This window comes from Numida meleagris, chromosome 3 (genome assembly GCF_002078875.1).
Source record: "Numida meleagris isolate 19003 breed g44 Domestic line chromosome 3, NumMel1.0, whole genome shotgun sequence".
NCBI classification, from domain to species: Eukaryota; Metazoa; Chordata; class Aves; order Galliformes; family Numididae; genus Numida; species Numida meleagris.
The window spans coordinates 20,453,415-20,475,843 of NC_034411.1; the positions used below are offsets into that span (position 1 = coordinate 20,453,415).

Below are 22,429 nucleotides of genomic sequence, written 5' to 3' on the forward strand. Positions count from 1 at the left end.
TATTCATAGATGTTTTCAGGATGTGGGAATTCTCTGTGCTTGTGTGCTGGCAAGATTTATGAGGACTGCATGTCAATCACTGCCCATCAAATACATGTCCATTGCTTCTACTTTGATAAAATCTGTGTAGGCATCTCTCCTGAGCATGATGTAAAGCGGCAGAATGCAACCTCTGCTCCTGAGTGGTGTTGTAGAGACTGAACTGAGCCAAGGGTTAGGGCCTCTGGCTTGTCCCTGCCTGCTTACTGGAAGTGTCTGCTCATAGATCGTGGAGCCATTCTTCAATCCGACCCTGACCACATGTCCGTTTTTATTTTAAATCATGTTTGAAATTTTTCGTAGAATTTTTGGTTTGATTATTAGGAAAAACATCCACTCTGAAAGAGTGGTGAGGCATTGGAACAGGCTGCCCAAGGGTTGGCGGTCACCCACCCTGAGGGTGTTCAAGAGCCATGTAGATGTGGTGCTGAGGGATATGGTTAGTGGGCAATATTGGTGGTAGGTAGACAGTTGGACTAAATGATCTTAGAGGTCTTTTCCAACCTAAATGATTCTGTGATTCTTTGGTTTTAACATAGCTCTTTTCAGCAGTGCTAATGTGCTGCATGTTAGGGGGCAACAAGTTCTCACAGGGTCTCGGTGGCAAAAGAAGGTTTTGGGTTGAAAGAATTGTGGCCAGAAAAGTGTGCCCAGCCATCACATACACCTGAACACTTGTTTTGGAGCGAACTCTGCACCCTAAAGCTGTCTTTCTCTTTTTCAAGAGAAATTTGTGGCTGGAGAAAAGATGCTGTAGAGAGACTCAAGCCTTACTTTTCATAGAAAGAAAATCCAGATCTCACAATTTATTTTACACATTTGTGTTGTGTTTAAGAACATGTCAGAATTAGTGTCTTTTTGTTATATTTCTGCCAGAAGTCTATTTTGGTAATGGTTACTTCAAATAGATTTTTTGTTTCTAATAGATCAGTGTTCTAATAGTTTTCAGCATTGAAAATGTGAATCCAAAAACAAATCTCATTTTCTCATCCTTAACTTGCGAGACTAGATCCCATGCAGTTGTCCAGGAAAATATCGTATGCTCACAAGTGATGTGTTCACAATGCATATTATCATCTTTTTAAAAAATGCTTATCATTATAATGGCATCTGGTGAGGTCCCATTAGTTTCCTTTCTTCTTAGGGGAACTGTTAAAGCTTAGTTCTTTTGAAAATCAGGCAGGGTGGTTGCATTATATAGAATTCTACAATAAAAGAGTAAACAAAAAATATATATCTAAATATACAGTGTTAATGACTTTTTATAGAGAAATCTCCAAATATTAAGTATTTACAGTTTCTTTATTGTGTTATAGACAGTTATTCCACTGATGTAAAAATCTTCAGTAAAAATTTGAACAAGATTATCCTGTGTTCTTGTGATTATGCAGTTTTGTGTGAAGCTTCTGATGATGAAAATAATTTTGAGATTATGAAATCTCCCTTAATGTCCTTTGAGTTAGAGAATAAATTATGGAGTGACACTCACTTGATTTACTAAATATACATGTAGTATTTAATAAATCTGTGTAAGTTCAATATAAACAGTTCCGAAGAAAATTACTTTATTAAGTGGATTTGCATTATTAGGTGCTTTTTTTCATGTTTTTGCAGTGGCAGAGTCCTGACTGTGTGGTGAATCACTTTTACAAATGAGATTCTGCAAGTTAAAATCAATGTGTTTCCCAAAAGAGGAAAAAAGCCTCATTTGATTAAATTCTGATCCAAATTTTGGCAGGATGCCACTGCTGTAATTACATATTGAATTGAGCTATAATCTCTCAACACCTCAGAAGCTACAACTATGAAGAAGTGAAATAATGTGCTCTATTTTTGTTACCGTGTTAATGGTGCTAAATTATTTCCAAGAAGAAGTGTACAGCTCTTACAGAGTCTTCATTGGTGCAAGGCATGCAGCTGCAATTTTCTGAAGGGGGCGGTGGGAAAAAGGAACAACAAAACTTTGGCATGGGCAGATGTGTTAAAGCAAATGTTTTCTCCATCTGCATTTTTTGTTCCATGTAATTATTTTTAAAATGTCTTAGGTACACAACATACGAGTACAAGCTCATAGTGCACAACGAGGTAGGATATACATCAAGTGAAGAAGTAATAGCTACTACATTAGCGGGATTACCAGAGAAAGGAAGTATCCTCATTGCACGTGCTGTTAATCATACTGCTGTAGAAGTGGAATGGTCAAAGCCAAGTAAGTGTGCTTAGTATTTATTCCAATAACTAGACGCTAACCTGCCATCACTTATGTTGGTCTGCCTTGCTCTCATAGGAAACACAGTCCTTGTCTTGATTTATAATGCAGCTAAGTGTCCTTGAAAGGAGAGGGAAGAAACGGGGGGAAAAATGTGCACGTTTTGCTATTTCTCAGTCATGTTTGTACTTACTATACGGTATTTCTGCAGAATGAGAATACTGAAAGCAAATAATTAGTTAGTGCAAGCTCATGAGAAATCTGTACAGTAGCGCCCAAAATTCTGTTGTCTTTGTGTTATATTTCATCTCTTTGTATGAAAATTTACGTATACGTTCCTTCAAGATGAGAGGATTCACTTTCTCCTTTTGCTCTGCACTTTAATATGGATTTAGCCAATTTCAGTAGTTAGTTAGCTAATGCAGCAGTAGGGAATTTCTTCATGACTTACATGCAAATGATTTTATGAGGACTGGGTGGTGAATTGCAACAAATGCAGTGTCTTTATTTTATAATTGCATGCCTGAAGAAAGCATGCTTATAAAAACTGACAAATGTAATAGATCTGAAGCAGCTCACTGAAGTTTCATTACCTTGGTAATCTAAACCTCTGACCTTCTAGATGTAGGTAATGCAATCTGGCTTTATTTTCATTCATCCTTTAGATATTTCCTTCATGGATGTATACATATATATATGTTTTTGAGAATGCAAAGTTTAAACGCCAAGACAGATCCATTCATTACTGGAAACCTTAACATATTTTATTACTTCATATGTTACAATAATCATATTCCCTATTTTGTATGCTCATGTTTCCTTTTGCCATAATATTGATTTTAAATAATTTTCTTGTTTTCTTTGGAAACTTGTGAGCCCTTAATATAACTTGCTGTTCTCTTTCTGCATATTCTGTCGGAGCTTTCTGACATTTTTTTTATCTGTACTAATTCAAATAAAAATAATCTATTGCTCCATTAAGAATTTCTATGACAACACTGCATATTACTAAATCTACATGTAAGCTTTTGGCTTTTAACAAATTTCTGGCTTTTAATTCTCTCTAGTTATCTGAATTCTGTTCAGTGGAACAATGTGTCATCTAAAGCAGCATTTCAGTGCTCAAAGTTTTTGTCACGATTATTCTTTTTATCTTGATTCCTACTGGAAAAGCAGTTGCAGGACAGATAAAATAACAGACTATATCTGAGTTGATAAAATGGAGAAGCAGGGGTTGCCTGGAATTCTTCTTTATCCAACTAGCTTGGACCAATGGATCTCCTTCCATGTGTAGCTAGAAAATGGTACTCTTGTTTCCTCATTTCACTGGGGAAGCTACTACTTCGTAAAACGCACTTTAGAAAGAAATAATACTTCTTTTTTTTGCCCTGTAAATACAATTCTTCTGAGGGTGTGACACATATGTAGATGCTATCATGATTGTTCTAAAGTAACAGCAGTAGATTTCCATTTTCACTGTGGCTAAATGGCCATCTGTGAAGAGTTGCATGTGAAGTTCGTTTCCCATGGCTAAAGCAACGAAACAGGAATGCAGTACTTGCATGCCAGGAAGGGAAAAAAAAAAAAATCGTTTCCCATCTTAAATTAGTAGCATAGCACAAGGTTTTGCTTGTCTCCCTTCTGTCCAGATGAGAGACATTGTTTTGCAGTGGTGAGATGCAGGGTCCATGCACCATTCCTGGCAGCAGGCTTTACCTCTTAATTTACTTGACATTTAGAGGAAGAAAGCTTTCTCCATATGGTGATGGGCTGTTAATTATTGTGACAAATTTGGAAGAGCATTCTGTGCTTATTGGTGTAGGGAGGAGGACATTAAAGCACTTGATGGAATCTTTGCATAATTTTACAGTAAGGAGGTCTGCATAAAATCTGCTTTTGTCTTCAAGATAAGTGTTTTTGATGAGAACCTGTCTGACTGAATATTTCTCTGTTGTCCCATTGTTTTTCCTTTCTCAGCACTGCAGGATTTGCAAGGAAATGTTGAATATTACATCCTCTCCTTGAATTCCACTGCTGATGAAAGATCTCTGAGGATTCAGGCTGATGAAAACTATATAGTCATAGGTGATTTGCAGCCCAACACAGAGTATCAAATATTCTTTCAAGTTTTTAATGGAGCCCACAGCATCGACAGTGAAGTTGTGCATGTGATTACCTCAGATGGAGGTTGGTTAGCAGTGAATGCAGCTTGACTTAAACTCTGAGAATGAAATTGATTGATTTTTGTTAGGGTTGAGATCAGTCATCCTTCCATTATAAAATTTCCGGTATAAGAGGAAAAAGGGCTAAAACGCTAAAATGCTTAAGTGCTGGTTGTCATCATGTGGTAGATCAATATAGGATCCCACTGAGGCAGAAGCAAAAGCTCTAATAGCAGATATTAACCCAGTTTGTTCTCATCTTCTCTTACATACATCTGTGTACACTAAGTTTGGAACTGAGTTCCTATCAATAAATGGTGGAATTTAAAAACAATTAATGTTTTTTTTAAAAGATTTGCTCTATGAAGTGATGTGCTTTTGACATGACAGACATATATGGAAGCCTTTCCTGAGTCACCAGAAACTCTAAGTGTAAGTTCAGCCTCTGAGAAAATTACTTTATGAGTCATTTCTATGCCAGTTAGCAAATGCATGTGTGTTAGGAGGTAGGGATGAGGGGAAAAAAAAAAAAGTGAATATAAAATGTGTTTAGAATGGTCTTTCTAATCTTTTTGCTTTATAAAGTCTCATTATAAACATTATAAAATCATTACCTCAGAAGCAAGTGTTCCAGGTCATTAGTAAAGCCCTTTAAATAAGGATTCCATTTCCTTTCTGATGCCAAAGGTCAGCACCTTTTGTTTATAAAATAGAATCGATCGCAAGGACAATTTTTCAACTGGTAAAGATGGGTTCTTATGATAAAAAGAGGACTTTGCATAGTTATTTCTGACATGGTTAGATAATTATGTAATTTAACGCTAAGGAAGGTTTGTTTTTTCTCTTTTTTTTAAATAAGTGTTAGACTTCATCATTACCTATAGTAATCAACATTCAAAGCCATTTACATAATGACAATATTGCATATTGGTTCATCTTGCTTCAGCTATAAGGCTGATAACGTCACGTTCCACCAGACATAAAGTATTTTGTTCTCAGGTTTTGCTTTAAAAGCAAAATGCTTTGTTTTTCTCTCTTTTGGAAAGATTGGGATTGGGGGAGACATAAAAATAATGTTTATGTGTTGGCACTGCAGATGGGTGAATAATTTATCATCATATCTCACTGGCCACATACCACTGATGATTGACACTATGCTGGTAGTATAAAGCGTTTTACCATCAGCTCTCATGGTTTCTAACTGAGAGTATAATAAGCCAATTTACAGAAGACTACAGACTGTGATAACTTCATCAGAGGAAAGCAGATAAGCAGTGAACCCTTTGCTAAACCTAAATACTAATCTGCATTTGGTTAAACAAGTGCTTTAGCAGAGACAGCTGGAGTTTATTCAGTTTCTTCCTTTATTTCTAGAGCCTGAGGGCATGTTCCCTCCAGAGGTTGTCATCATCAACAGTACAGCTGTACGTGTCATCTGGACATTGCCTTCAAACCCGAATGGTGTTGTCACAGAGTACTCTATCTATGTAAACAATAAGCAGTACAAGACTGGAATGAACGAGCCCGGGTCCTTTCTTTTAGCAGATTTGTCTCCATTCACTGTATACGATATACAGGTTAGAATATCTTTTCTGTGTTACGTAGCATACAAGCTGAAGTTCATGAATTTCCTTACATACATGGTCACATGTTTGCAACAGTGTTTCTGTACATATGTATACAAGACATAAATTTATTTTCAGCGTATTTTAGGTCTGTGTACTTTTTTCATGACATAGATTTCCATTATTTCTTTTTTCAAACCATCAAAATTCCATTTACTTTCCCCTAAATGCTTTGTGCTACAACATTAGCAAAGCCCCAACATATATTACAAAGAAGCAAAGATTCTACTCCTACTCATTAAAAGAAAATTGCAGTTGTTTTAGAAACATCAGGCATGCATAATGTATCAGCACAAAGAAGTAATGATATTGCATTTGTCATCCTTTTATCAATTTTTTTCTCCTCATTCTTCTGAGGATGGAGCAGTCTTGATCTTTAAAATCATAGTAGTACTTCTTATGCTGTTAATAAGTACAACATTTTTTCTGTTTTCCACTTGATCTCTCTAGGCAAAAAAATACTATATGCAGTATAAATATATATATCTTTCTATCCTTGAATTGCATTAATGTGTTCAAAAATACAATTTGGCCTTTAATTGTAATTATTTCTGTCTATTTTGTTCAGGATTAGCTTTCGTTATATTTTAGAAAGACTTAGCAATACCCCTGTGTAGTCTATCCTGAAAAATTTCCATCCAGCTACTACATGCCATAAATAAACATTACAGGCAGGCATACTGTAACAGATTTCTATGTTGCAGCCCCTCTGAAACATCAAACCTCCATCCATGAATACACATATGACTTTCTGAATGCTGCTTGGAAACACATTTGTCTTTTCTCAATAACAATGCAAATTCAGTGTACTGCCTCTCTTGTAGACCCTCTCTATTAATTTACCATGGCCACATTCTGTTGCTTGTGATGTTAATTATTATTCTCTTTCACTTTTTTAGTTTTTATACTGGACTTTTATTTGCATCAATGTGATAGGTAAAATCAAAATAAGCTGTTTTGTTTTGCTTTGTTTTGTTTTTCTTTGGGTTCTTTTTCTTCTTGTTCTGGAAGCAGTAATATCTTGGATACTCTTATTTTTTGTGCTCTTTTATTTTTGAACAACCTCTGTATTGCCAATACGGAAACACTGTCACTAACCTTCTCTGGCTCTTTTAGTTTGCTTCTGCTTAGGTTAATTCCAAGAGCTAGAAAGAATAAGTTTAAATTTTGATAAGCTATTTAATAACCAAGTGTATTATTTGTGTTTGCGTTTTTATCTTTAGCCTAATTTTCCAGCATAGATGTGAAGGAATGCAAAATTCTATGGAAAATTATTTTTATTTCAGAATGCGTGGTACATATTGGAAACTGAAGTGGATTACTCAAGAACCAAAATCAAACTATACTGGCTTATTGTCTTCCTATCTCATTACAGATGGACATTTTTTTTCAGTGTTATTTATGAGATTCTGCTTAAATATACCCAAAAACAAATTCACTGCAACAGTGTTAGGGATAATTCAATAGACAACAGCAGTAGGGTTCAGAGGTCTGCGTGTTTTTTCCAAATGGAGTGGGAAATTGTGATACAGCATAGTATATCTCTGATAGGTGTACAAAAAGTTGCGGTATTTTCCTGGTTATATGGAATGTTAAGTAGAAAATAAGAAAATCTTGGGTGACGAAAGAAATCTGAACAATTAGCAGAGTTAAATAATTTCTGCAGCTGAGTAATTGAAACTCATGTTCTTCTTCATCAGATTGAAGCCTGCACTGTCTATGCCTGTGTGAGAAGCAATGGGACCCAGATTACAACTGTGGAAGATGAGCCAGAGCAGCTGTCAGCACCCGTTATTCATGTAATTGGCTCAAGGTACTGTGCTAAGCATGGTCTGCATGTATCAGAGCAATTTGTGCCTGGAATGAGGTCCAGAATGGGGACCAATCTCTCATTTGAATAAGGCACATTAAAAAAATTAATGGTACACCCATGGTTTTTATTTTTGGTATTGGAGTTTTTGGCCAAATGAACAACTGGAGAAATCTCCCCCTTGGTTGGTTGTGTTATAGCCATTTGGATATCACTGTGCTGGGATAATAAATAAGACGTAAGTAGAAGTAGTTAAAAGAAGAAGTGTAGAGGAATGAAAATTATCACATTTTGCTGTCAGTTAGGGAGAGGAAGATTAATGCTCTGGGAGCAATGTGATGCTGATAATGGAAACTTAGAGTAATTGTGGGTAAAAAGAAGTCACCCATCACAACAGTAAAAATTAGTAAGCTATCTTAAATGGCATACACATCTGTGTCTCCTTGAACCACTGTTTGCAATCTGCATATCCACTAAATCTACAGGCATGGGCAAAATTCTTAATTGTAAAAGGAGTAACGGTTTTGCAATATTTGAGAGATGTCAACTAGTAACATAGACAGTGATTCTTTGGGAGTTAATATCTACCAAAGACAGATGAAAACATGGCTCGATAATGCATTTTTCAGTATTACACCAACAATAAAACAGTTAACCTCCTGCGTGTATTTTATTGTTCCTGTGATTTTATTACACTTCTGGTGGAGTAACATAATAAGCTCATAAGCTCTGTTACTCTTGTAGAAACAAACAAAAAAAACAATGTAATTTTTTGTAAATAACAGAAATCTAACAACTGAGCCTTCTGAAATGGCCAGCAGAACGGATTTGCTCTTCCAGGCTCTTAAAGACTTAGTTTGCTGTTTATCATTTCTACATATTGCTTGAATTCAGGATTTGTCTTTGTATATGGGTGAAATTAAGCTTGCAGTTTTTCTGTCACACATACAGATATAGTCAAAGCTTGTTTGATGATAAGGACTCAATTCAGGATCCCATCTTTTGCCCTTGGCTTTAACTTATGTATGCCTTTGTCTGTATTGTCTGTACTGCAAACACTTATGCATGTTTCTGCTATTATATATAGACTAAATATGTCATAACACATGAATGCAAAAGGATCAAAAATGCCTTCCTACTTTATAATCTGCTCAGCCAGAAGCAGGCTCTGTTTCTGCACTGCCTTTTCCTACATGTCATATTATCATCAGCTGTTCTTATATCCCAAAAGAATACTAACTACTGATCGATTGCCCGGACATGTCTGGCCGTGGCCTACACGTGCCCCGGGTAGTTCATTTATTTGCCACGGTGGATTTGCTAGAGTGGAATTTAATCAATAGCTAATTCATTAATTCTGGTCCTCGAGTATGTAAGGATTGTGCAGTATAAAAATGACTGTCTGGCTTCAGCTTTGATTGAAATATGACAAACACTACAGCTGACAGCTTCAGCAGGTGATCGGGTGAATATGAATTTTGCTTATTTATCCTCCATGAAAGAGAAAGGTTGGGGAAAAAACAGAGACAAGAGAACATTTTAATGTCATCAGACAGAGGAAAAAAAGCATTTCTACAGTATAGACTCATGGGATAGCTGAGTTACAATGCATATCATGCAGTTTATTGTCTTTAATTGCAATCATGGCATTTTTTCCTCTTCTGAATCAGTTTTGGGGGCTGTATTATTGATGAGAATGCTGTAGGATAATGTCTGTGTAGCATTCGCAAATAATTGTTTTAAAATTTGCCTCAAGGTGCTGCATGACATAAATTATAATTTCAGCCACCAACTTCTCAGAGGTCTTTATGGTAGCAGCTCCATCCAGACTGCTCTAATGAAGGTTATACCACCAAAGCCATTATGAATACCTTGCTTTTCCACACTTTGCAGTTAATAACTCAGCTTTAGGCTGAAACTTGGCACAAAAGGTCGCAGTCCTGGAATGGTTACTTTATAATCCCAAACTTCAAATAGAAAACAGTATGGAACCCAGTCCTGAAGTCCCAAGTCATATTCCAGTTTGTTATCTTCTCTTAGTTATGGTATTTTGGGGTAGCAAGTTGTGAAGGTGTGGCATTAACCATCTTTAGGTAGGTACAAATTGCATTGAAATTGAGTATGTGTTTGAGTTAGGACTTCGGGGTTTGTCTCTGTAGAGAAGCAGTGCATTTTATGACACAGATTAGAAAGTTCTCTGTATACTCCCTTTCTATGGATGCTGACATAAAATTTTTGTAGTGGATTAAGTGCTTGTCATATCTTGGAAAACAGTTCATTTTGCTTTAAAATACTCCTTTCTCTTCCTGTTTGTAATCGTAGAAACGTAGAATGGCTTGGGTTCAAAGGGACCTTAAAGCCCACCTAGCTCTACGCCCTGCCTTGCGCAGGGCTGCCACCCCCCAGCTCAGGCTGCCCAAGGCTCCATCCAACCTGGCCTCGAGTCTCTCCAGGGATGAGGCACCACAGCTTCTATGGGCAGCCTCACCACCCTCACTGTGAAGGATTTCCTTACATCTATTTTAACTTACCCTCTTTTAGTTTAAAACTGCTACCTCTTGTCCTGTCCTCATTTATCAAAAGGTATTTTAAATGTAAAGCAAAACTCTGAAATACTAATATTATTCATGTTTTTATACATATATACACAAACCCCCAGAAATGTCAGACTGGATCCTCTTCACATGCTTTCAGTTTGATCTGTTGCGCCAAGAACAAATGTAACTTTGTGGATTAGTTTGAAATTGTTCTTTATCTTCTAGATCTGCTGTAGAGTCTCATCAGTGTTGCAGACTGAAACAGCTCTTGTGTGGATCAAGTTCAGCTCTATTTTCTGTGGGCAGCATACATGGTACAATGAGTTGCATGCTGAAGTGCCCATCATGTACCAGTCAGCCTGCACCTGCTTGAGTAGGTTCTCAGCTCAGGCTGGGGTGTTTCTTCAGACAGTGTATGTCAAAAAGCTGAGACTCGTTCATCTCTGCAGTCCCATGAAAACCTTGATTTTTTTTTTTAACTGCACCATAGTTCTTGCTGTGATGCTTTCAAAGCCACCTCAGTTTGTCATGGGTGGTGAATATCAGGAGATGTAGATGTGACTGAAAGGGGTTTACTTGTCCAGAACACATGCCTTTGTGGCTTTATTGGAAGGTCATACTGGGTTTTACCCTTTCAGTAGCATTATGCAATGAGCTCCCATGTCAGGATTTACTAGGGCAGCTGTAGCTTTATGTGATACCAAGATGTGCCCACACCAAATGTGCATCTATAAATTGAATAAAGTGGTTGCTTGTTAAATGAAGAAATACATCTTGAGCTCTGCAGAAAAGGCAAAATATTAAAATCTTTGTATCAGTACTTGGGCATGGTTTGAAATTATTTTAGAGACTTGAAAACTGCAAAAACTGGCACAGTGCTTCTGTAAGATACCCTCAAAGGTCTGAATGAACCTGCAAAAAGCAAATAATTCAAAGATATAACTGGAAGTGCTTTCTTTGCTCCTGTCTTCTATGTGTGCAAAGACCAGCAAAGAGCTACAGTGGCATTTATAAAGGTTGAAACAATTCCTTTCTTTACCTTTTTTTATTTTTCTGAGCTTTTTACATCATATTTTCTTGCTTTCATGTTATTAAGTTAAATCCTGTAACATTTAAATGTAAACATTTCAGCATGTGTGTACACACGCAATTGTGTGTTCATGTCCCTGTTAGAATCATAGAATCGTTTGAGTTGGACCTTTAAAGGCCATCTAGTCCATCTCCCCTGCAATGAGCAGGGACGCCTACAGCAGATCAGGGTTGTCAGAGCCTCCACAGCCTGATCTTGGATGTCTGCAGGAATGGGGCATCCACCACCCCTCTGGGCAACCTGTCCCAGTGCATCACCACCCTGATTGAAAGGAACTTCTTCTTTACATCTAATCTAAATCTCCTCTCTTAATGAACACAAACCAGCCATGTATGAAATACAGAATTAAATCTGTGGTTCAGATGAAGATCCTGGAGTGAAAATGGTGCTTCTGCAAGCCACCTATGAAGTTAGTCTTTCACGGGTGACATTAATTCACGTTCTCTAAGGCTTGTTGCAACGTGTATTCCTCTGTTTATATCTTATGGCAGTGAAGTAATAGTTCAGTTCTTTTTATTCTGTTAAGATGTTAACGTTTATCTCAGCAGCTGCTGTTTTGTGGTAATATTTTCACTTTAAGTTAATGCTATTTTATCATTTCACTGGCATTCGGACAATATCTGTGTAATTGGGACATGGAGATTAAAAAGAGGTATTTGGAGCCTAAGTATATACTGTATAGTGTTGTAAGTCCACCTACTGATCTACATTTGGTATTGGAATCTCCTCTTTAGCCAAGGAAAAGTCATAGTGAAAGAAATTCCTGTTTTATGCAATGTTTAAATTATGCAAGAAATGAATTTTTCTTTTGAAATATCCATGTAAAATGTGTACATTATAGAAGATATAGAAAAGTTCTGTTTCAAATGTCCTTTTTTGAGACGTATATTGTAATATTAAGTGAGATTTTGGGGCGAACACCTGTGCATTTTTAGTAATGACAAGCCTACTACAGCTTAACGTGATTCTTCCCTAAGAGACTTTCCTTAAACTGATCATGTCATGATATCAAACTTGAAATAAAGAACAGGATTTTTAGACTCTTCTGCAGACCACTGCAGACCTACTTTTCTTCTCATGTCTCAGTCAGAGTGTTTGAGTTTTACTTATTGAAAACACTTGCTTTTTTTACTTTTGTGTTGATTAAAATAGTTAAGTACAGAAGAGAACTGCTGTTTGCTGATGTTGTGATGAATTCTTAGTTTATTTTATCTGTTGAAGTTTCATAACAATGCTCGTTTTTTGCTTTTTTTTTAAAGTAGTAAAACGGCAAATTGAATGCAAATCTCTTCTTAATGGTGACTGAGAACAGTGAGTAAGTGGTTACAGCTCATAGCCTAGGAGTGGTCTTTGGTTCTGCAGCTGTTTGTCCCACTGGGGTCCTGTCTGGGGATGGAATGATCACTCTAGCCTTGACAATAGTTAATGTACACCTTAGCTACAGTACCAAGAAAGAATGATGAATCCTTTCTTTTATCAGTGAACTGAAATGGTTGGAATACTAGGAAGAGTTTATTATACACATGTTTTCAGAAGCAGGAAAGCAACATCTTTTAGATAGCCACCTTTAAAGGCCTTGGTTGCATGTGCAGTTAATTTTCCCAGAGTTTTGCCAAATATTGATGCTTTTGCACCTTTTTTTTATTAAAGAAGTTGTCAAATGCACCATCCAGATGAATACTTTGGATACTTGAAATATTTCACTCTGTGTGAAATAGTATAAAATGGAACTACTGTACGCTAAGTATCTGCAGAAGCATTGATACTTGAAATAATTTAACATAAGCTAATTTTCTACTTTTCACAGATCTCTTCAAATCAGCTGGGTTTCACCAGGACAGCCAAATGGCATTATCCTAGGATATGAAGTCTTCCGTAAAGCATTTAAGAGATGTACTCCAGCAGCAAGAAGCAGCAGAAATACTGGAATGTGCATTCCTCTTGAATGTAAGAAGCATGAAAATGTCTGTGGAGAAGTGTGTTATCATCCAGAGTTGAAGGTACATGTATGTTTTTAAGTTAGTGAAATAAGGAAGAATTACACTTTTAGAAACAAGTATGTAAACCAAACCTCCTTAGCTGTCAGAGGAAGGGAAGTGGAGGATTCTGTTTCTTCTAACATTTTTAAAATGAAACTCTGATACATGTCTTGAAACCTTTTAAAATCATATGTGGATGTTTGAGCTTAGTATGGGGACAGTTGGTAAATGTTTCTGGTAGGATTATGTCAAACAGCTGAGGACAAGTGATTCTGTTGTCCGTGATTGCTGACTTCATTTCTCCTTTCAGAAGACATGAACAGGTTAACATTTCTGAATGTCTTAGATTGAAGCAACTGTATAATTATGAAGCAAATCCACTGCTTGTTTTCATTCATTGCTCATTGGTTTAATGTCAAAGTGGTTTTAACATGTACAAGTTAAACCCTTTGCAGGGGAAACCAAGCCAGATTGTGTGCTTCAGAAATATTTCAAATGTTCTGCACTGCTGGATGGAGACATTGTTTCCAACCAGTCCTGTGGACCACCTCACTTCACTTTGTTTCAGAAAGCTTTAATTAATGTGCATAGTGCAGGCATTCATCCCAAGGAGTGAGATTCTGTCTGATACCAAGCAAGTCTTACAAACCATCTGAGGAATCTCACTACTGAACTCCTGGATATATTGCTTCCATCCCACTGTGCTAAATTACATGGTAGGCGTATGCATGTACAGAACTTTGTATGTACTTTTGCATCTTGCTTGGAACAATCAGTTTTCAAAGAATCATAGAATCATTAGGGTTGGAAAAGACCTCTAAGATCATCACATCCAACCATCAACCTATCTCCACCGTGCCCACTAACCATGTCCCTCAGTGCCACATCTCAGCGTTTCTTGAACACCTCCAGGGATGGTGATTCCACCACTTCCCTGGGCATCCTGTTCCAAAGCATTGCCACTCTTTCTGAGAAGTTTTTCCTCAGCTTTGTACCATGGACCACACACTGCAAACTGCTAAAGGTGATCCTTTGTCAGCTCAAGTATTCAGGTATCTTTGAGGCACGTGATGGTACTTTGTACAGTTGTTTTGTCACAATGGACCACATAAAGTCCATAGGAAAGTTTCTAGGTGTATGCAGAATTTCAAAAACACCAGTAAAAATATCTTCTCTGTGTGCGAGGAATCATTTCTCAAACCCTGCATAGCAGATAGTGGTCATTAAAATGGTTTCTTTTGTTGGTTTTTTTTTCCCCTCCAAATTCTTCCTTGGCTGAGTGACTAGATTCTCCTATTCAGAAAATCTATTTAGATTCAGCTACAAGTGGGTGGTTATTACATGACAATGATGAGCAGCCCTGAATGAGATCCATTGTGATTTGTCAGATGTATTTTTAAATTATGGCTATTTGCAGGTTAATCTTCATATTAGTTCCTGTTTAGGAGTAGGATCAATAATATAGCAGAAGTCTGTAATGGTTTTTATTGACGAATGAGGGAGAAATCTCTTAGTTTGAAAGTAAGATTTAATGTAATGAAATAGTGTCCCTATTTGTCAAAAGCATCATCACATGCTCTGTGACTAAGGCAAACAATATGTATTCACAAGATTCCCTGTCAGACAAGACAGTAATTAAGGAAGTGAGTTATTTGAGGGGTTCAAATCAAAATATAAATTATCCCAGCCAACACAGCCTTAGCTTTTTCCATTCCCTTGAAAGCAATACTATACTAAATGTATGTATTTCTTAAACCTTGCAAGAAAATTATAGGAAGTTTTTTGTTCTAAAAGGTGAATTTACTTATTTCATGTTTTTAGCTTAGCAGAAATTTTAACAGACTTTTTAGCATGTGTATAAGTAAAATTTAGATTAATTTTAAAAGTTTTCTTCTGCATTTTTACTTTTCCAATAATTTTAACTTATGATAACTTCGAGCATTCGAGAGTGTCCATTTATTTTTATAGGTTCCCAACTTTCAATTTTTTAAATTGATAGTACATTGTTTATTATGATAGTTTCTGTATTCCTGAACACATCACAAACTTTAACTGTGCTGGGATGTAATGGAGTATTGCTATACACACACAATTGTAAGGAATTACAAAGGTACATTTATCTGTTTGTTCTTTGCACCCACTAGTCAGAGAGGCAGGGGCTAGGAGTGAGTGCTACTTGGTTAGGTAAGGAAACACATAATAAATGACTGGTAGATCCCGAGGAAACTGAAGCACTCATACACATGGTGTAGAGATTTTAGACATAAAAAAATCTTTTACTCTCATAAACATGGGAGTAATTTTTGTGAGTGAAGACTGAAACTCCCCACCTGATGCTTTGTGTAGTTTGCTCTGTGTACCATCAGTGATCTAAAATGTCTGTAACAGAGGTTTCTACGGAGCTCCTGAAATACCCCTTTTTCCTTACACTAGTCCGGGATAGGGATGGCATTACAGCTTCTGTAACAGCTCTCTCTCACACTTTTACTGGATTCACTGTCACTCTATACCAGCCATAAGGCTGAAGTATTTATGCTATTATGTGTTGTCTTCAGATTCAACAGTGTACTGGACAGCAGTGAAGAAAAGCAATGCTGACCAGTGTCGACTTGTTTGGAAAAGAAAGCCTCTTACCACAATGCCAGATGCTGTTTGCCCATCCATTAATGGTACAGCCAAATGTGAAGAGATGGCACTTAAAGTGATGCTCAGATTCAGAACAATAAAAAGACGTTTTTGTTTGACAAAGAAAGAGAAAAAATATTTTGAAATATGGAGATCTCAGTCCCCAACTCTTTTGCAAATAATACAAAACTCTTGATGTGATGATTTGCACGTTCAAGTTTCCTTGCAGGTGTGCAAAAAAAGTTTGTAGGTAAAATGAAGCCATCCCAGCATAGTCTATGAAAGTTAAGAATCAAGTACGTTAAAAGCTTACCAGAGTGGGAAATATTTAAGAATACAATACTGTATCTCTCTAGACGAGAGGCTAGAGAGATGGTAAGATGTACAGATGTACATATTTCTAAGAGACAAATTGATATCAGAATTCTTATAAAGGAGTTGGACATTTTGCTCCATTCATTTATTGTAACTTGTGTACAGTATACAATGGATTTAATTCCCAACTTACAATTTCCTAGAATTCAGTGAGGAGAATACTGGGCCTTTAAAAAACAGATATAATAATTTTTAAAAAACAGATATAGTAATTTTTTAAACTTAAATAATTTGAGGACATGTCTTGGGTTATTTATTGATTTTTCTTTATGGATTTGTCAAAATCTGCTTGCTAATATAATGCAGTGCAGAAAAGGAGGAATTGGTTATCATTTCTTGTCTAATTAAGAGATCTCAAAAATACAATCCTCACCACCACTGTCCTTACAAATCCAAGTTTTTCAGTAAGATGGACACAAGAGTGTGTTCCCACTGTGCAGCAAAGCAGGATGCAGAGACTCTTCAGCTAATATTGCCTGAATTAGGTCCAGCTAAGGAGCACAGTGACATCAGAAGCTGGACAAGGGGTTGCACTAGCATGTGTGTGCACTGGTTAGGATCCAAGCTAGTATTTCTGCACAGCATTGTGCTGTGTAAATTCACCAACTTGCTCAGAGCTATCTTGGGAATCCTTGAAAGAGCAAACGAACCTTTCTACTACAAGAGACATCTGTACATGCACATTCATGTGGACCTGATATTAAGCCTAATCAAGATGAGAAAACATTCCTATTATCCCAAACAAGCTTTGCTTGAATCTGTACCTCTTGTTTCTCCTTGTTGTCTGTTGTTCTGCTTCGATGTTACAAACTTTGGTATTCTAACAAGATCTAACAAAATGCCCATGCTGCTGTCGTTACCCTTTTGCTTGTAATCAGACTTGGATAGATTTATACCTTTTGAGTGCAAAAATAATTGTAAAAGATTGTTGTCTGTACTTGTTCAGAACAGCCAACAATATTAACGATGAATATTGTTGACTGCCAGGCAGGTCCCAATGTCTGGCAGCTGCCTTTTGCAGTAGCCAGTCTGTGTTGTTTGGGTGTTCCCAAGCTGCCAAAATTGTCCATCTCTCTCTGTGTTTTCAGTTAGGTGTGCTCCATAGCTCTATCCTGACTGAAATCTAAAAACAGACATCAGTTTACAGAGCACATAGCACAGGATATGCAGGGATGTATTTCTGTTAACAAGGTAGTGTAGTCCAGCTTCATTCCTCAGGGAGCATAATCCGACTGTGGTGGGGAAGGCCTGCCTTCCTTCCTTGTCCATGTAGCTCTGAACTATCCTTCTGTTGTTACTGGCATCTCAGGGTGAGCACTGAAAATAATGACACAGGTACAATAAAAATGTAATTAAAATAGTGGTGCAAAGACTAATAGTTTCCATACTCATTGGATCAGAGATGTGAACATCAACAATTCCTGACAGAAGGTGACAATACAGCTTCAGTACTTTTTATTGTCAGTAGCAAGAAGCCATATAAATCTGCAGTTAGTGTACTAATCAAATATAACTAGGAAGTGCAGGCTTACCCCTTCACTCAACATATTAACATGTGCCATTTGTTAAAAAATTTTCTCTTTAAGTTCAGGAGGAGCAATATAATAGTTTGATAGCTAGTTTAACAAACGTGATTTCCAGGAAAGAGAATGAATACATCTAAACACTGATGAAGGATCCTGTGTCAATATTTGTGTAAAACTGACTGTTAATGATAGCAATTTTGTGAAGTCTTTTCATTTTCTTTCAGGCTTAGAGAACCTTTGAAAAAAGAACACTTCACATACAGTGTGTTTTGTAACACACCTGAAAGTCAGGAAATGAAACTCATTTTAGTAAGATTATATTTAGTGATTTGTAACAAAATAGCAGTAATTTCTGCTCAAGGATTTTTGATCTAAGGCTATTCCAATCACTGAAAGAGAACAGCAGTTTCAGAAACAGATGAATATGTAGTCTTAGGGGAAAGAAAAATGTTTATATAGATTCTGGGATAATTTAAGTAAGAAAGAATGAGCTTCGCTAATTTAAAATATTCTCTCACATGAGAACATGATGGGTCAATCATTTCTCTGGTGTTTGCTCCACAGGCAGAAATTTTTAATGAACTCTAGTAGCTAATAGGAATTCCTTAGAGTGTTTTGTGAATTGCTATTTCACAAAGTGGCTTTGGCAGCAAGCGTTTGACAGGAAAGATAAACATGGCTGCCTAGCACATCTGTTTATTTGCGTAAATCAGTCCTAGCTCAACTGGCATGTGTCCATAAGGCTAGATAACATCTTTCAGCAAAGTCTTCAGCAAGCGGAGGGATCGAGGATGACAAAATTTTTATAAAACCTAGTTGCATAGGTAAATTTGGAGTATTTTTACGAATTCTTAAGTGTAAGTAAAAAAAAAAAAGTACAATTGTGCCTTGATATCTGGTTACTCTGTAGTAGAGTTTTAGTTGATCAGACTTTTCTCAGGTATCCTAATAAGCCTTTCTTATGCCAGTCCCAGTCTCTCTGCGTGCTTGCATGGGAGGATATCTGTAGGATTGATTTATGAGTAACTCGCTCTACCAGTATTTTTAAGGATTCCCATGATAGCTCAGGATGAGACTCTTGTTTCATATCCACAGGTAACAGAGATCTTCTAGTTAGCAAGATACATCAAGCATTCAACTCTGTTTATGAGAGTGAGATCTCAGACTTGCCTAAAATGTTGGTGTCACTGTATCTGATTGCCACCGGGGTTCTGCTTCCAAGTACAGTTACACCATCCAGTGGGGACTGACATTTTGAGCTCTAAGAGGATGAGATAATAATAACCTTTTGCCTCTATAGCTTTCAATCCATCTGCTTTTCTTCTTCGTCTATGACATAATTTTAGCATTACTTGAATGCATTTTATTTTATAGACTGGTAATGCAGAATCCTTGGGCTGAATATCAATGCAAATAGAATCTATCTTTAGAGAACTGCCAAAAAAGTGTTATTTAACAATTTACAGTTGACTGCAGAGGATGTTATGGTGCTACATAATAACATCACCAACTGCATCAATTGGTAATGCCAGGTGAGAGTCTGAATGTGTTTTAGAGCTGACTGGACCCCTTTTTAGAAGCTGACTATGGGGTATTGAGAAATACTGAAAATCTTAAATCATTTTTAACAAGAATAAGTAGCTGCTGAAACTACTGGAACAAGCCTAGATGTTCAGCTGGGGATTTTTTCAGGGAATTTGGGAGGAAAAGAAGAGACACCAATAAAAACAGAAATAATGTTCCAATTAGCGTTCTTTGGAGTTAGCACTCAAGTGGCCTTTCCAGTGTGAAATATGCAGAGCAGCTGTTTCTACTGAGCATTCATAAGGCTAGAACCATCTCATGGAAAGTGAAATGGCTGCTCAAGCATTTGAGCCAAGGTAATGCCAAGAACGTGCAAGTTTCCTCATCTGTGAAGACAGAAAGACTGCAAGTGAAATTTGAAGGGTTCCCATCACTGAAAAATTAAAACAGGACAGGGATGACAAATGAAATCTATGAAAATAAGCAGAGAAATTAGACTAAACAGATCACAGGGGGCGGCACAATCCCAGAGGACACACAAGTTGGGACAAGGAATCTGTAAGAAATGTGTATTTGGCCTCCTTTTGTGCAGGCAGGTACAGCATCTACTGGATCTGATGTCTTAAGTAAGAGTAGAGTGTCTTTACAGTTAACAAGAGTTGTTGCTAAATGTATTTGTTCTGAGGGAAGTGCCATGATGGTACTTGATTTGGTATTTTTAAGAGTGTTTTTAAATGATTTGGTAATACAGAGACATGAGGTAATCTTCTAGGTGCTTTGGAGCCAACTATAAGAAGAAAAGCTCAGCATGGAGCGTGTGCCAGACTTAGAAAATGAAATCCAAAAGATACAAACCAGAGAAGAGTTGTAAAGCTGAGTTTTATTTGACAACTTAACTAATGATCTGGAAGAAAGAACAGTGGGTTAATTAAATTAATAGATTAGATTATATTATCAGTGACATGTTGAACAGCAAAAAAAAAAAAAAAAAAAGAAAAGACTTGAAGAAAGAGGCTCAAAATTCCTGAGCAGAAAATGACAAAGCTCAGCTGCATTGGTACTTTAAATCACAGATGCTGAATTGGAAAGTTTGCTGAAAAGGCACAGAACAATGCATCAATTCAAAGCATATAAGGCTATAAAACATCAAAATATGATGAGGAACACCTTCTGCCCTGCCCATTTTAGTTTTGTTTGCTGTCTTGTAAGCTGTGACTTCAGAACCTAACCTACTATTCTAAAGGGAGACTGTGTAAAGACCATTCAAAATTTAAAAACCAGAAAACAAATTATCTGCATAGAAGCCAGAAAAAAAAATTGTTTATGTATTCAAGAATTTAATGGTCATTTTTTCTTCTGTGCCTATCTTTATGCTAACATTATGAATGTAATATAAATTATATTTCATGCACCAAGTAATATATGGGTTTATTTTATTTTATTTTTGCCAGCTACTAATTAAAGTAGCTATGAAAAGATTCTTCTAGAGGGATGCTGGACATTAGGAAATTCTATGTTTCTGAAAGACTGGTCAGGCATTGGAATGGGCTGCCAAGGGAGGTGGTTGAGTCACCGTCCCTGGAGGTGTTCAAGAAACAATTAGATATAGCGTTGAGAGACATGGTTTAGTGGGGGTCTTGGTGGTAGGTGTATGGTTGGACTGGATGATCTTGTAGGTCTTTTCCAACCTAGCTAATTCTATGATTCTATGCTTTCCTCCTTTGCTGCAAAAATGACCTGACTTAGAACATGGTTCCTGTAAAAGGTGGAAGTGCTCCATGTCTAAAGAAAAGAAGGGAGCAACTCTACTCCAACATCTGTACCCTGCTGCCAGCTGCATTGTTGGTCTAATTGTAAGAGGCATCCTTCTGGTGCATACAAGTCACACTGACTGTAGGCTCCGAGGTTACATTTTTTACAATGATTCTACTGCCTGCTCTATATGATTTTCTATGTGTACATTGTGTCACTCTATTTACACAGGAATAAGTGTGGACGTAATTATTTGATTGATTGACAGCACCTAGAAAAAAGTCCTCAGTTAAAAGACCTTTTCAAAATTTATTTCTACGTAAATTTTATTTTGCAAAAAAAAGAAAGAAAACAACCAACCAACCCAACAGTAAAACAGCAACCTAACATTCGTATAGAAATGCTTTTCTCCTTAGATCACATTGACTGAAGAACTGTAGTCATAAGTAAGTGAACATATGTTACAAGAAGATCCCACGTATTTTAAAGTGAAAAAAAAAAAAGTGTAAGAGGTCATATTGGGAAACTGCTTTTTTAGTTGTAAGGGTTTCGGATATATCTCCTCATGGATGACTAAATAATAGGAAAGAAAGGGAAAGGGCAGGGTAGTGGTGGCTTATATCTGCATATTGCAATATACTCTACATTGAGAGACTCAAACAGCCTGCAAGGCATATGGAGATGATTCATGTTAATGGACTGTTTTATTAAGGTGCAGTATGGTTGAAGGCCACAAAATAGCAGCATTCTGTCAGATATATAGTAGTTTATTGAAGTCTGATAGTACTGGAGGGCTCCGGATTTTAGCCAAGTTACATTTTATTTGGCTGCAGTCAGATTAGTGTCTATACTTGGATGTTTTGTATGCATTTTTCGTATACATTGTTTTGTCAGAGAACATGTTATATTCTGTTTAACAGATACTGCCTTACTGATTTTTATTTTAAACTACTTTTAGGTATGTTGTAATGGGATTCTGCACGACAATAAACCTGGCTTCCAATGCTGCGAGGACAAGTACATTCCATTTATTCTTAATTCACCAGGGGTTTGCTGTGGTGGTCAGATACATGCTGTGCAACCGAAACATCAGTGCTGTGGTGGTTATTACACTAGGGTATTAGTAGGTAAGAGACAACTCCTTTCAAGTGCTTGAAAGAAACAAAACAACAAAGT

At 36.8% G+C, this 22,429-nt stretch overlaps 1 protein-coding gene across 1 annotated transcript in view; it reads left to right on the forward strand.

The window, feature by feature from the left end:
* USH2A (usherin) overlaps positions 1–22,429 on the forward strand; it is a 373,387-nt gene that overhangs the window by 264,694 nt on the left and 86,264 nt on the right. Inside the window, exons 43-48 of the mRNA XM_021393255.1 lie at positions 2,085–2,248; positions 4,226–4,435; positions 5,785–5,987; positions 7,736–7,848; positions 13,280–13,472; positions 22,212–22,380. Coding sequence (XP_021248930.1) covers positions 2,085–2,248; positions 4,226–4,435; positions 5,785–5,987; positions 7,736–7,848; positions 13,280–13,472; positions 22,212–22,380 — 1,052 coding nt within the window. The remainder of the gene's footprint in view (positions 1–2,084; positions 2,249–4,225; positions 4,436–5,784; positions 5,988–7,735; positions 7,849–13,279; positions 13,473–22,211; positions 22,381–22,429) is intronic.